The 13,465-nt window shown below is 41.0% G+C and overlaps 1 protein-coding gene across 5 annotated transcripts in view; it reads left to right on the forward strand.

Moving 5' to 3' along the window:
* ARHGEF28 (Rho guanine nucleotide exchange factor 28) overlaps positions 1-13,465 on the forward strand; it is a 367,072-nt gene that overhangs the window by 255,344 nt on the left and 98,263 nt on the right. For 4 of the 5 annotated variants that reach the window (XM_077462520.1, XM_077462516.1, XM_077462519.1 and 1 more), the window contains 3 exons: positions 2,711-2,903; positions 3,694-3,805; positions 6,160-6,240. In XM_077462520.1, coding sequence (XP_077318646.1) covers positions 2,711-2,903; positions 3,694-3,805; positions 6,160-6,240 — 386 coding nt within the window. The remainder of the gene's footprint in view (positions 1-2,710; positions 2,904-3,693; positions 3,806-6,159; positions 6,241-13,465) is intronic. The other variant, XM_077462518.1, reaches the window with a different exon arrangement.

A 13,465-nucleotide genomic window follows, 5' to 3' on the forward strand; every position in this document is an offset into this window, starting at 1 on the left:
AAATTATTAAAACAGACCAACAAATCAGATTATTATTTTTATATGAAAAAAAGTGTCTGCTAGGGACAATACCTACTTGCTTTGCTTGGGTTTTGTTTGGTCCAATTTTCTGAAATTAGGGTTGCCACCTCATCCCTTTCAACCAAACACATATTACACAGGTTCTGTGGCTAATTAAGGTGGTAATTAAACCCACTTGCTGCCTTATCTGCATAAAATTAGCCTCAGAACCTGTGTAATTCATATTTGTTTGGGTTTAAACGGATGAGGTGGCAACCCTATCTGAAATGGGCTGATTACTTTTTTTTCTCTTACCCTTGTACCAGTTCATCAAACTTGGAAACTTGGAATTTTATAAAAAACCTTGCAACGCTAATTAATGAGACCATTATTTCTTAACAAAGGTGCCACAGCAGCCTGGGGCGCTGTTTGAATTTCCCCGGTGTGCCACAAGCACAGGACTTTGCCCTGGATCAGCATCATGAGTGGCCATGGTGTGGGGGTAGGCCGGCCGCCCACCATATAAATGATGCTCTCGGGCCAGGCAACGCATGATACTTATACAGGGCAGGCAGCATGCAGTGCCACCCTCAATATTCAGGAGAGGATGGAATTCCTGCTCTATATCCTGCTCTCTGCCATTCTTCTGGAGTTAAAAGATAGGGCCAAGACCATCTTTAATATTGATTGGGCCCTGAGCAAACATTTTCTTGGGCCCCCCACTTCATTCTGAGACATACAAAAAATAGCAGATAGAAGCAAAATCCGTTTACTGCTGCAGATCACACAGCGCTTGCAGTTGGTTGCCAGAAGTTACAGCCTATCCTTACCACTCACTGACTGGTTGCTAGAGGTTACAACATAATTTCTGCTTGCCGATTGGTTGCTGGAGGTTACTGCACATTATTAGTGCTCACTGATTGGTTGCTAGAGCTTACAGCAGATCACTACTGTTCACTGATTGGTTGTTACATGTTAATGCACATCATTAACGCTCACTGAGCAGTGGAGCAATCCCAAATAATTGAGCAAGTAAAGCAGCACATTAATACACACACATACTACAGGAGAGGGTCAGAGACTGCAAACATTACAGGAGAGCATCAGAAAATGCAAATATGCTGCAGGAGAGCATCAGAGACTGCAAATATACTGCAGGAGATGACCAGAGACATGCTACAGGAGTCTACCAGAGACTGCAGGCAAACTACAGGAGACAACCAGAGACTGCGGGGGTTTTTTGTTCAGTTATATTGATGATCTAAATTCATTTCCAGCACTGCTTTTTACGTTATGTCATGTCATAGGTCTCATGATAATAATACGGGACTGGTCATTGACCACTTTTGCTGATTGGAAAGGATTCTGCATAGATGGATGGTGCTGCTAATACAATGTAAACTTTATTGGGAGAAAGTATAATTTCCTACTGGATGACAGTATTGGACCTAGAGCCTGTTTTTGGCTTCTGGCTATTGTGATTGAGCTTATAAGCATAGCTGAAAAGCCCTGGGAAATTGATTTTTTAAGAAATGTATGCACTGCAAGAAAAGTTTTTTTTCATGGGGTTTTGTCTCACGAGAGAAGTCCCAATGAAATTATATTTTTTATAACTAGACAATATCATTGAAACATTGCAATAGCTTTAGTGGATTGGTTGCAACTTCATTTTGTCTGCAGTGGGGCTCCTCATCTTGCTAAGCTTTTCCTGAATTTTTGAAGAATTTGGTTGATTTGGGATGGAGAAACTCTGTGTCGAGGATTATTAAATGTAACCTTTTTTGAGTTCCTGGATATAAAAAAAAATTTGGTTTAGTTTAACTTTAGTAAATTCCATGCTGCATCTGGTATTTGACCACAAAATTATTACTTGAGTATTTATTATTGTTTTTTTTTTTGTTGTGTTTTGTTGAGTTTTTGCAATTCTTACAGGTACCTCCTTGCTTCTGAACTTTCTGATCCACCAAATAGAGCATTGGCAACAATATAGAATTTTTTTCATTTTATTTAGGTTAAATTATAATGTTTGATGTGCTCATAAGATTGTACTCTTTGATCATAGCAAATTTTTTTCACTTTCCAGCGTTTACTATACAGCTGATCTGAAGGAACACTTCCAAAATGTAGTTACATTGGCAGTTTCTTTATGTGTTCTTTTTTTTTTAATTCAATGTTTTTATTAAAGTTTGTCACAAACAACTTGGAAGAGAAAAAAAAAAAGGGAAATAGACAGACAAAATATGTTATACATTTGGGCATATTGAAGGAAAGCATGTGAGCGACATCTAATGCCTGGCTCACACCTATGCATTTTTTGCAAAAACACACCATGGTAGTACCATGGTTTCCAGGAGTAGTAGTACCATGGTTTCCTGGATGTAGTTTACATCTCTGCATTTAATGGAGAGGGCCAGGGACTTTTCTCTGGTTTTTGGCTCCATAGACTTCAATGGATGAAAAGCATGTATTGAAAAACGCAAAATGCACCTGAAATATGCAAACTGCAACCTGCATAGGTGTGAATTGGGCTTTATGCCATATTTAAGTAACAGTCATAAAAGAATGATATTGACACGATCAAATGCTAGGCATAAAGTGGGGGGTGTTTCTCTGCACCCCCCAACACCCCATATGGGAGTTTTTATGTGTTACATATATTTTTTAATGATTACATATTTACATTGTGACATTGAGCATCTCTTGTTTGCAGTTCCAGTTTAGATGGGCTTGATGCGGACAGTGAAGGAGAGGGGACGTATAGCAGGTATGAGAATTCTGGCTGTTCTGCTAAAGAGGACTCTTCTGGCCTTCTTGGGAACAGTGGTGATGAACTGGACTCCCCTGAGACTAATCCTGATTTCCAAATCAGACCAGCAGGAACTCTACCCCTCGCACAGAGTAAGGTATTGTCATTCACTTCACATGCTTTGCCTCTGGGAGTTTTTCGCTCAAGAAGCAAAACCATTTTATGCCACATTAGCAGTAGAAAATGCATTGCAAAATGTTACAGAATAAAAGCATTTTAAGTTCTTTAACTTATGTAATATATCCAGGCAAATCAAGCAAGTTTGGAGATATAGCTTTTCACCCTTTTTGTGTATTTTTTTTTTTTTTTTTTTTTTTTTTTAAGTATTTGTTCACCTTTACTCATTCACAAGGGTCCTGTTAGTGTATATTTACTTTTCTTTTATGATGCCTGCAAGCACAGAAGTCTCTGGATATACATTTACATGAAAAAGGCATCTTTGGCATTTTTTATGCTATCTTGTAATTAGCTTGTAAGGATTACCAGGAGCATGCTTGTCTAAAGGTGAGGTCAGAGATACTTTTGTTCACATAACACTGGAAAAGTCGTATTCCGTGCCTTTTCTTGCTCTGCATGTTTACGTCCAGACAGCTGAGCTACATCAGTCATACTTTAGCACTGAAAGCTTTAAAAATGCCTAGATCTTTTTGTCAGGCATCTTCTAAAATAATGGATGACAGCATCTCATTGCTCTGAATTCTAGTAATATGATTTGAGCTCTCTGGCCACATAACTGTCACCTTCACATATCCTATTAAAGAAAGTACTTCTGTGAGTTCACCTAACTGAAAATTTTAGTAATACTTCTAAATTGAAAGGAGCAAGGAATGCAATAGGTGTATATATTTTTGACCACAAAATGAAAAAAACATTTTGTTTTTTTGCAGGACCCTTTGACCTCTGGTCTTAGAATCCGCTCTTACTCTTATTCCTCTCCAAAAAATTTCCTTGGGAAGCCTCGCTTAACTCGTGACCTTTCCATTGGTGACCCTGGGGATGGTGAGTATAAATCACTGAGTGCTATCCCGCTTGATATTAGCAATGTTGTATTCATTTTAAAGTTGGTGTATCACCCCCCCCCTTTAAAGTGGAGGGCCACCCTAAAAAAAAAACAGCATTCATGTTCTTAAAAAAAAAAAAAAAAACATTTGAAAAAAAAAAATTGACCTTACCAGAAATCCCTGTTGCTAGGTAGCCTTCCTAATCTGCCTCTTCCTACTCCGCGGTGATCTTCGGTCTTCTCTCCTCCTCGCGTTGTCTTCTGGGTAATGTGGTGAGCTGTGTTCTGGGAACTATGTGTTTCCTAACACAGCGCGTCCCATTCACAAATTCCTGCGCGACTTGCGCATACGCATTAGAAAACGGGCAGTGAAGCTGCAAGGCTCCACTGCCTTTTTCCCTTAGTGAGGATGGCGGCGCTGGAACCCGAGAGCCAAAGGGACGGGTCGGCCTCGGGCGGCCGTCATCGCGGGCACCCTGGAAAGTTAAGTGTCATTATTAAAAGTCAGCAGCTACTTTTTTTATTTTTTAGCTGCTGACTTTAAAAAATAAATAAAAAATGTCCCCGCTGGAACACCCCTTTAATAAAATATAAAAAAGTATACTGTAGCCTACCAGACCTTGGATGTGGTTTCTTCATTAGTTTTATTTTTTTCAAGCTTTTTTTCATTTATTTTTACCTTCCAGTCCTAAGATGACAATGCTTATTTGTCAATCTGTATAAGTGCAACAGAAAAAATCACAGAGCCCTACCCTTCTCCTTTTCTACATAACATCGAGAGAGCTGACTAAGAACAATGTGACTAGTAATAGCACAGGCAGAGAGCACAGAAAATTATCAGCTCAATAGATGTATGGCAAAATGAGCAAGTATTTTTGTTCTTTATCCAGTAAATTTAAAAAAGATGCTTTTAATAATATATTTGTCGGAGCAAAATGTACCAAATTAGAGTTCAGGTTTAAGGTTTAGATATGCTTTACCTGTACATTATTTATGCTATCAAAAAAGATAAGCTGGAGGATCTCTCCAGTGTCCCTTGAGTACATTTTGTGTACCAAAATGTGACCTGTGGTCTTCAGTTCTGATACCTTCAAATATATTTCTGCAAAAATCCTGAATTGCTAGCGTTTGATAGATTGACTGTGTAAAGAAAAACTACAGTGTATTCGTAGTAAGCTAACATTTTGAAATATTTTTCAGTGTCTTTTGTAAAGAAAAACTGTACTTTGTTATCCTTTTAACTTTAACCCTCTAATTCAGCCTTTCTCAAACTTTTCAACCCAGAGGAACCCTTGATATAGTTTTGCAGTCTCAGGGGAACCCCTGCTAACAATTAGAAATTGTTACAACTCATGATACATTAGTGTGATGGTCAGTGGGAAGAATGGTCCTTATACCTGTGGTCATTGGGAAGAATTACCTCCTTACAGATATCTAAAAACATCAATGGTGTCAGTGGGAACTTATTTGAGAGGCAGAAATGGCCCAATGCTGAAGGAACCCCTAGCAACCTCTGGAGGAACCCTGGTTGAGAATCACTGCTCTAAGTCTTTAACTCACCTGCCCACCATCCTGCCAGATTTCGCACACAGTCGCTGGATTTTTCTGCGCATGCTCAGGAAGCAAACAGACCATGCAGGAGAGTTTACAGCAGTGCATGTGTATGGAATTGGTAGGCGTGTGGACAGGTAAGTAAAAAACTTTAGGGGATGGGGGGTGCTTCTGGGAGAGGTTGAAAGATAACTGTGTGAAAGTACTAAGGGTATATATTTCAGTCATGGCAGCTGTATAGAATGGCAAGGAGCAAAGAAAAGTTAAGTATTTGCTGCTGGGGAGGAAGACATTATAACAAACCTTTTGGTTTTCCCTGCATAGACAAAACACAGAGTAAAGTTATTTTTGTGGGGACTGCCACATTTTAAATATTTGTTTTTGAATGTTTTGGGTATTATATTAAATGTAGAGCTTTGAAGATCAGACTGGAGTCAGGCTCTACCTACTAACAGCTGCTAAGATATCAGCGACATTAAGAGTACATTATTTTCAATGCGTTGGCTACCTAATAGACTTGCAATGTGAGAAAGATTAGTAAAGCACACCTACTGCAAAGCAGAGCTTGAATATGCAATGAGCTAATATGGAAGCTCCAATGTAAATGATAAATAGAAAAATAATATTAACAAGCATTGAAAATGTTTAATTTGAGTTAAAAACTATTTATGAAATGAAAGTGTCTATTTGCATGATGATAATAAAGCTTCATACATGTGGGCTTGGTGAATGCCTCACTGCCTGGACTTTCAGATGCAAGGCTTCAAAAGTATGTTTGTTAAGGTTTTATTCCTGCTTGTAGATTCTGTGTTCAGCGTCAGTGGTCGGTCACTACTTCAGGCACTTTCACTGTCTAAATCAGTATCTCTCCTTCACGCTGGTAGTAAGTACTTCAATGGTGCCATGGGATATTAGACACGGGTGTGCTGTATAAGTCTAATGTGAAAAGACAACCTGCGGACTGCCATCACCTGGGGAACTACAAGTGTTGATACAGTTTAACAGCTAGCAGTTCCTCATGGGCTGGAAGGCCGCAGGTTGCCTGAGTCTTCTCTATGGACACTGGAAGGAATTTTGCATAACCATGTACAGTGTACTACATACTTCCTCCCTACTCTACACACTGTTCGATTTTTATCACGCAGTCCTACCTATTCACATTTATTGAGGCTCCATCTAACATGCTGGCTGTGTAGCTCCCCTTCTTGCCTTGGGCTGAGATTTTTTTTGCAGGTTGGTGAAGGTGAGGCCAGCTGCTAAGGAGTCATTTTAATCTAAATGGCGGATTAACGTCTGCAAATTGAGGGATGAATTCTGTTACAAAATAAAAAGTATACAATAAAGCACTCCGTATGCTTTAAGTCTTGGTATAAGATTTTTTGAATGGTTACATTGGTGTTACTTTGACCGATGTAGTACGATATGTATATCTCTTACCTGAGGGATCACTGTGGAAACTGAACAAACATTGTAGTAGTCGCTGCTACTACAATCTTCTAGGTAGATTGCATAGTGACTGCAGAGTCTACAGAGTAGACTTTTTATTATCATTGGAAACACATACTCGTTTTGTGTTGGTGACTCAGAAATGATTCATGTCGGAGACAGCCAGGAAAGTAGCATTTCCTACAAGGAGAAGTTGTTCGTCATAGGCTACATGTTTCTATCAGTACAGGTATCCTTTAATTGCCAATTTATTTCATGTTTTGTGCCTTAAAGTACACATTAGATGGTTCGAATTCCTTCCATTAGTCTTTCCTGCTCTAACAGGTGGTGGGATCCTCTCCTCCTAAACCTTTCCAGGATAGAGGTATACTATTGTCAAAGGCTGCATTTTGTCAGTTTGCCATTTGATGTACTGCAACGCTCTTTATATAAACTAAATGTTTTATCAGCATTTTTATCTGCTTAGGTGTGTCTTAATGTTTTCTTCCATAATAGAAAATATTAAAATATTATCTGTAAATATGAACTGTAATCGAGTACGTAAGAGTTGTGAAAGTGTGGAATAGACTCACATCGGAGCTAGGTCTGGTTAGCTCAGTAGATTGTTTTAAAAAGAGCTGGATGTCTTCTTAAATGCACAAAATGCAGTATAGCTGGATATGGACATTTATTGGTAATAACATCAGAGATTGTTGATCCATGGAATATCTGATTGCCTTTGGAGAAAATTTATCATACGGTACGTTATAGGGTTTTTTTTTTTTTTTTTTACCATCCTCTGGATCATCTGTGTGCAAAAGATTCAGTAAGTATGGGTTTTCTAGTTATTTATTCTGTTATTTATTTTTTATTTATTTTCCTATTGCTTGACCTAGATGGACTGTCTTTTTTTCAACCTGGCTATGTAACTGGGCCAATGAGGGTGATTTTTGTTTTCTAGCTTTATTACAGTTGCCCGCACAGGACTTAAAGTGGAACTGCAGTCTGTTCACATAATTTGTAATAAAAACATCTTTGCTATTCTGGAGCTTCCCTCCAACCACTTTGCATATTATTTTATATATACTGTGATTCTGTACTTGCCAAATATGCTGCACAAATCTCCCTTCACTGATTCTGGCTGCAATCATTTTAACTGTGGGCAGCTGAAGCTGCTGCCTGTTCACTTCCTGGATTTACACAGACACACAGAGGCACACATCTAGCTCTGCAGCTCTCATTGGCACTCTTATGACTCACCCCCCCTTCCTTCCTGGCAAACTCAGGAGTGAGAGAGTGCGAGAGCTGTGCATGATGTCATAAGTCTAAGCTATTTACCAGACAAGAAACAGGAAGTGGGCTGTATAAGGTATTTACTGGCAGAAAAAAAATGTTTTACTATCCAAAGTTAAAACACCAAGGGCAGAGGAATTAATAGATGAAAAAATTACTGACGTTCCGTGCTTTAAGTATATGTACACCCACCCTCACTTTGTAAAACAAGAAATGCAGCATAAAATAGAAATGAAAGGCAAAACATTTATGTAGAGGTATAAAAAAAACATAAATACCCCCCCCCCCCCTTTTATTAATGATCACAGTCCCTATATTCTCAGCTGCACAAGAGCTGGGGGGAGGAGAAACAGCATTACACTACGCTTCCCAGTGAAAGGCTGTGCAGGAGGAGTGTGTCAGGGCATCCTCCCCTGCCAGAGCATTGTATTCTGAGCGGGGCACAATGCTGTCAGAATACACGGATTAGCGGCTGCTCCAGTTGGTCAAATGATTGACTTCTGTTGAGCAGGGACGGCCACACACTGATCAAAATTCAGACAGTCCCTGCTGAACTGAACAATTTTGCAAAAGGAAAAGTGAACAAAACTCTAGGGTGCATCATTAGAGGGGTTGCCAGCAGGAGCAATTCTGATTCCCCATTTTAGATCTTTAGTGGAATCTCATTTAGAATACTGTGTCCAGTTCTGGAGACCTCACTTACACAAAGATATTGATAAGAACAAATCCAGAGACGGGTAACAAAAATGGTGAAAGGTCTGAGGGATAAAACATATTAGGAGGAACTTCAGGAACTTAATATGTACAGTCTGCAGGAAAGAGGGGACACAGAGACACGACTGGAACCAAAAGGGGGGTGAATAAAGTTCAGGGGGGCAGTATTTTCTTATTTTTTTCTTTTTATAATTGACAATTTTTTAATTAAATTTAGTATTTTTTTTTTTTCAGTACAAAAATAAAAAATGAGAAATAATATTAACATTCTCTGGACAGCATGCAAGCCTCCAATAAAAACAAAAAAGAAAACCAGCTAAGATAAGACATGGCCTGTTAGCAATATACACATAAGTGTAGAGTATCTCTGGACGATATATGATATTAATAATCATACAAAAACTTACTATAACAACCTATTAGTAACTTGAATAGGCGTAGTATATATATCGCCTTAAAAAAAACAAAGGAAAAAGGGGGGGGGGGGAACATAACGACAGTTGAAATTAACCAGCTGGGCTCGTAACTCTTGGGGGGGGGGGGGGGCAGTATTTTCAATATAAAGTCAAAAGCAAAAACACAGAGACATGACCTCAAACTAGCAGGAGGAGAGGTCGAAACTAATCTAATACCTTGTATACACTGATATTTTTTTTTTATTCAACCCAGCAGGCTGAATGAAAAAAAAAAACTGGGGAGCTGGAGGCCCACTTCTGTCGGACAGGCCGATGTACACACGGGCCAAATGTCAGCTGGCTTCTGTTTTTTGTTGAACCGCTGATTTCCAGCCCGTTGTGTACCAAGCTTTAGAAAGTATTAGGTTACTGAAAGAGTAGTCGATGCTTGGAATAGACTTCCAGCAAAGTTAGTGAGTCAGTAGACAGTATTTGGATTCCAACATTCTTGGGTAGCTCAAGTATAATATTACACAGCTTGTGATATGGCCCAAGTAAATTATGTAGCAAGGGATGAATGGGGAAAAGAGCCTCAAAACAAGTTGTACAAGTATGAACTTTTTGAGAATTAAATAACACTATATCTTGTTCAGAAAATACACACACTAACTACATGTATCCCGAAACAAAAAACATTTTACATTTTAATGGGCAAACGCCAAACAAAAGAAAGAAATCATTATGAAAATCCATATATTGTAATTGCCATGGTGTAGAAACACTTTTAACACCTCACTTTGCACTGTGACATTCCAGTGAGGATAATGGATCAATGTAAACAGGACCTTTTAGATGAGTAAAACAATAATGCAGCTCAAAGTGCTAGTCCCACATTCCATGTTAATCTTGTCTACTTGATGATAATCCTGCTCTTGGATTGTGACTGGACTTGCCACTTACCTGGCCAGGCCCCATCCTCTGGATATCGCTCAATCTTCTATGTCCCAGCCCCTGATCTCTACGCTATATTGCCAAGATCTTGTGACTGCTCTTAGCACAGTGGTCACCAACCCTGCCCTCAGGGCCCATTAACAGGCCAGGTTTTATGTATTACCTTGGGGAGATGCAGACTAGAATACTGTAATCACTGAGCAGCAAATGAGATCACCTGTGATGTATTTCAGTTATCTTGCAAACCTGGCCTGTTAGTGGGCCCTGAGGACAGGGTTGATGACCTCTGTCTTAGACAATCAAGAGCTGCTTGCTGTCAATAAATGTACAAGCACTTAAAAATTTGATTTGTTAAAACAATGTAACAAATTGTGCTTTTATAGTAGGAACACCTCAGGCAATACCTGTATAAGTTACACTTGATGCCAAGCAATTCACAGCATGATTGTAGAGCACAGGTGGCATGATGTGGGCACATGCCAAAACCAAGCTTATAATATTTCCTCCCCCACATGCCTCTTCCCCTGACCTCTTTGTCAATATCAATGGCATAACTATCATTCCATCCCCGCATGTCAGGGTGCTAGGTGTAATCCTGGACTCTGGACAAATATGCTCCTTCTTAACCAATGACACCACAAAGCTTCTAATTCACTCCCTGGTCATCTCTTGGCTCGACTACTGCAACTTCCTCCTCATTGGATTACCTTTACATAGGCTTTCTTCCGTTCAGTTATTATAATGCAGGATTTATATAGCGCCAACAGTTTGCAAAGCTCTTTACAACATGAGGGCAGACAGTACAGTTGCAATACAATTTAATACAGGAGGAATCAGATTCATCATGAATGCTTCTGCCAGACGACTCCACCTTACCAACTGTTAATGTTTCTGCTACCCCTCTTGTAAATACTATCAACTTACATCTCTGCCCCAGCTACATCACTAACCTAGCCTCAAAATTCCAACCAAATCATTTGTTCCCCCAAGACCTCATGCTCTATAACTCCCTTGTCATCTCCTCCCATGCTCGCCTCCGGGACTTCTCCCGAGCCTCTCCAATCTTCTGAAACTCCCAACCACAATCTGTCCGAATGTTTCCTACTCTGTCCAGTTTTAGGTAATCCCAGAAACCCCTTAGAGAAGCCTTTCCTGCCTCTACCTACTGTACTTTACCAACTGTACATTAATTTTCTCCATCAGCGTATCCCCCATAGTTATTACCCTTTGTATCACCTGACCTAGATTGTAAGCTCCAATTGAGGAATGAGAAATGACAATGACCTTTCTGAGGACATCAATCATGTGGTATACACAAAGCAGTTAAAAATAATAAATAATGCAAAAACAATAAGGCTCCATTCACACTTGTGCGACTTGTCATGCAACTTCGGACATCAGAGTTGCAGGACAAGTCATTCCCCATGTTTCTCAATGATAGCCATTCATATATGCACGACATAAAATTGCAGCAACTTCAAAGTAGTTCATGCACTACTTTGGTCCAACTTTCATGCAACCTGAGAGCCATAGACTTCAATGTTAACCCTCAGAAGTTGCATGAAAGTTTTACCTAAATTTTATACAATGCAACTTGTGTGCAAAAGTTGTCCATTATCACTGCCCTACCAGTGTTCCCCCTTTCTCATCTGCCCCACCACTGTACCTCCATGCACATCTGCTCCACCACTGAACCATCTTATCTGTCCTAACACTGAACTTATCTGCTCATCTGCCCCACCACTGTAACCCCCTTTCTCATCTGCCCCTCGAGACTGTACCTCCTGCACATCTCCCACCTCTGTTCCCCCTGCTCTTCTGCCCCACCATTGTAACCCCCTGCTCATGTGTTCCACTGATGTACCTCCTTTCTCCTCTGCACATCTGCCCCACCTCTGTACCCCCTGCTCATCTTTCCCACCAATGTACCTCCTTTCTCCTCTGCCCCATCACTGAACCCCCCCCCCGCTCATCTGTCCCACCACAGTACCCCCCTGCTTTTCTGTCCCACCGCTGAACCCCTTTCTCATCCCTCCCGCCACTGTTCCTCCAGCATATCTGCCCCACCATTGTACCAGCTTGCTCTTCTGTCCCACCACTGTAACCCCCTTGCTCATCTGCCCCATCAATGTACCCCTTTTCTCATCTGCCCCACCACTGTACCTCCCTGCACATCTGCTCCACCGCCGTATCCCCATGCTCTTCTGTCACACTACTGAATCACCTTCTCATCTGTGCTAACACTGTGAACCTTCTCATCTGCACCACCACTGTAACCTGCTTTCTCGTCTGCCCCACTAATGTACCCCCTACACATCTGTCTCACCTCTGTACCCCTCGCTCTCCTGCCCCGCCTCTGTTCCTCCTGCTCTCCTGCCCCACCACTGTTCCCCCTGCTCTCCTGCCCCACCAATACACCTCCTTTTACATCTGCCCCACTGCTCTACCCCCCCCTGATTTTCTGGCCTAACACTGGACCTCCCTGCTTATCTGGCCCACTGTTGAACCCCTTTCTCATCTCTTCCACCACTGTACCTCCCTGCACATCTGCCCCACCGCTGTACCCTCCTGCTCTTCTGTCTCACCTCTGAACCCCTCCTGCTCATTTTCCCCACTGCTGTAACCTCTTCTCATCTATGATATGTGTGATATGCAGAGTGGTGAAAGGAAGCAGAGATGAGACACATCTACTTGTCCTGGCACACTCATCCTGCTGATCCATCTCTCGCATCCAGCCCACAAGCTCGTATGTGATGTATGTGATGTCACATACAAGCATCTGGAATGGATGCGCAATGATGATCTCAGGTCAGGGGTATTTTCTGAAAGCAGTGGGCTTGTGTGCAGGATCATAAATTGGGCCCCTGCAGCTGAAAAAAAGTGGTTGGGTGTGATTTTCATTGCACTGAATACTGGCCATGGCTTAAAGGGACACAGAGTGCAGGGGATCAGTAGTAACACAAAGGTTCAGGAATAATTTCATCAAAGTTCCTAGAAGCTCAATAGTAATTCCACAAAAGGTCACCTGGTTGTGGTTTTCTCAATCACAGTGAAATCTCTTCTTTCTGAGATTGGTAGTGGCAACCAAGCGAGTCATCTACCTCCAGATGGTGGACGGGGCTAGCAGGACTGTGATTGGCTTTAGCAGTGGCCAAGACAGTTCTCTTCCTCCTGAAAACGGGGACCGCCTCCAGCAGAACTGCACCCAATCTCTTCCCATCACAAAAGCTGATGATTGCAGCTACAGCAAAGTTAGAGAACCAAACAATATTTCCCATCTTTTACAATATGTGGGGGCACAGTACTTCCCCCTCAGTGCTTGTGCGGTGT

This window comes from Lithobates pipiens, unplaced genomic scaffold (assembly GCF_037356315.1).
Source record: "Lithobates pipiens isolate NorthernLeopardFrog02 unplaced genomic scaffold, aLitPip1_a1.2 Scaffold_3, whole genome shotgun sequence".
Classification (NCBI taxonomy): Eukaryota; Metazoa; Chordata; class Amphibia; order Anura; family Ranidae; genus Lithobates; species Lithobates pipiens.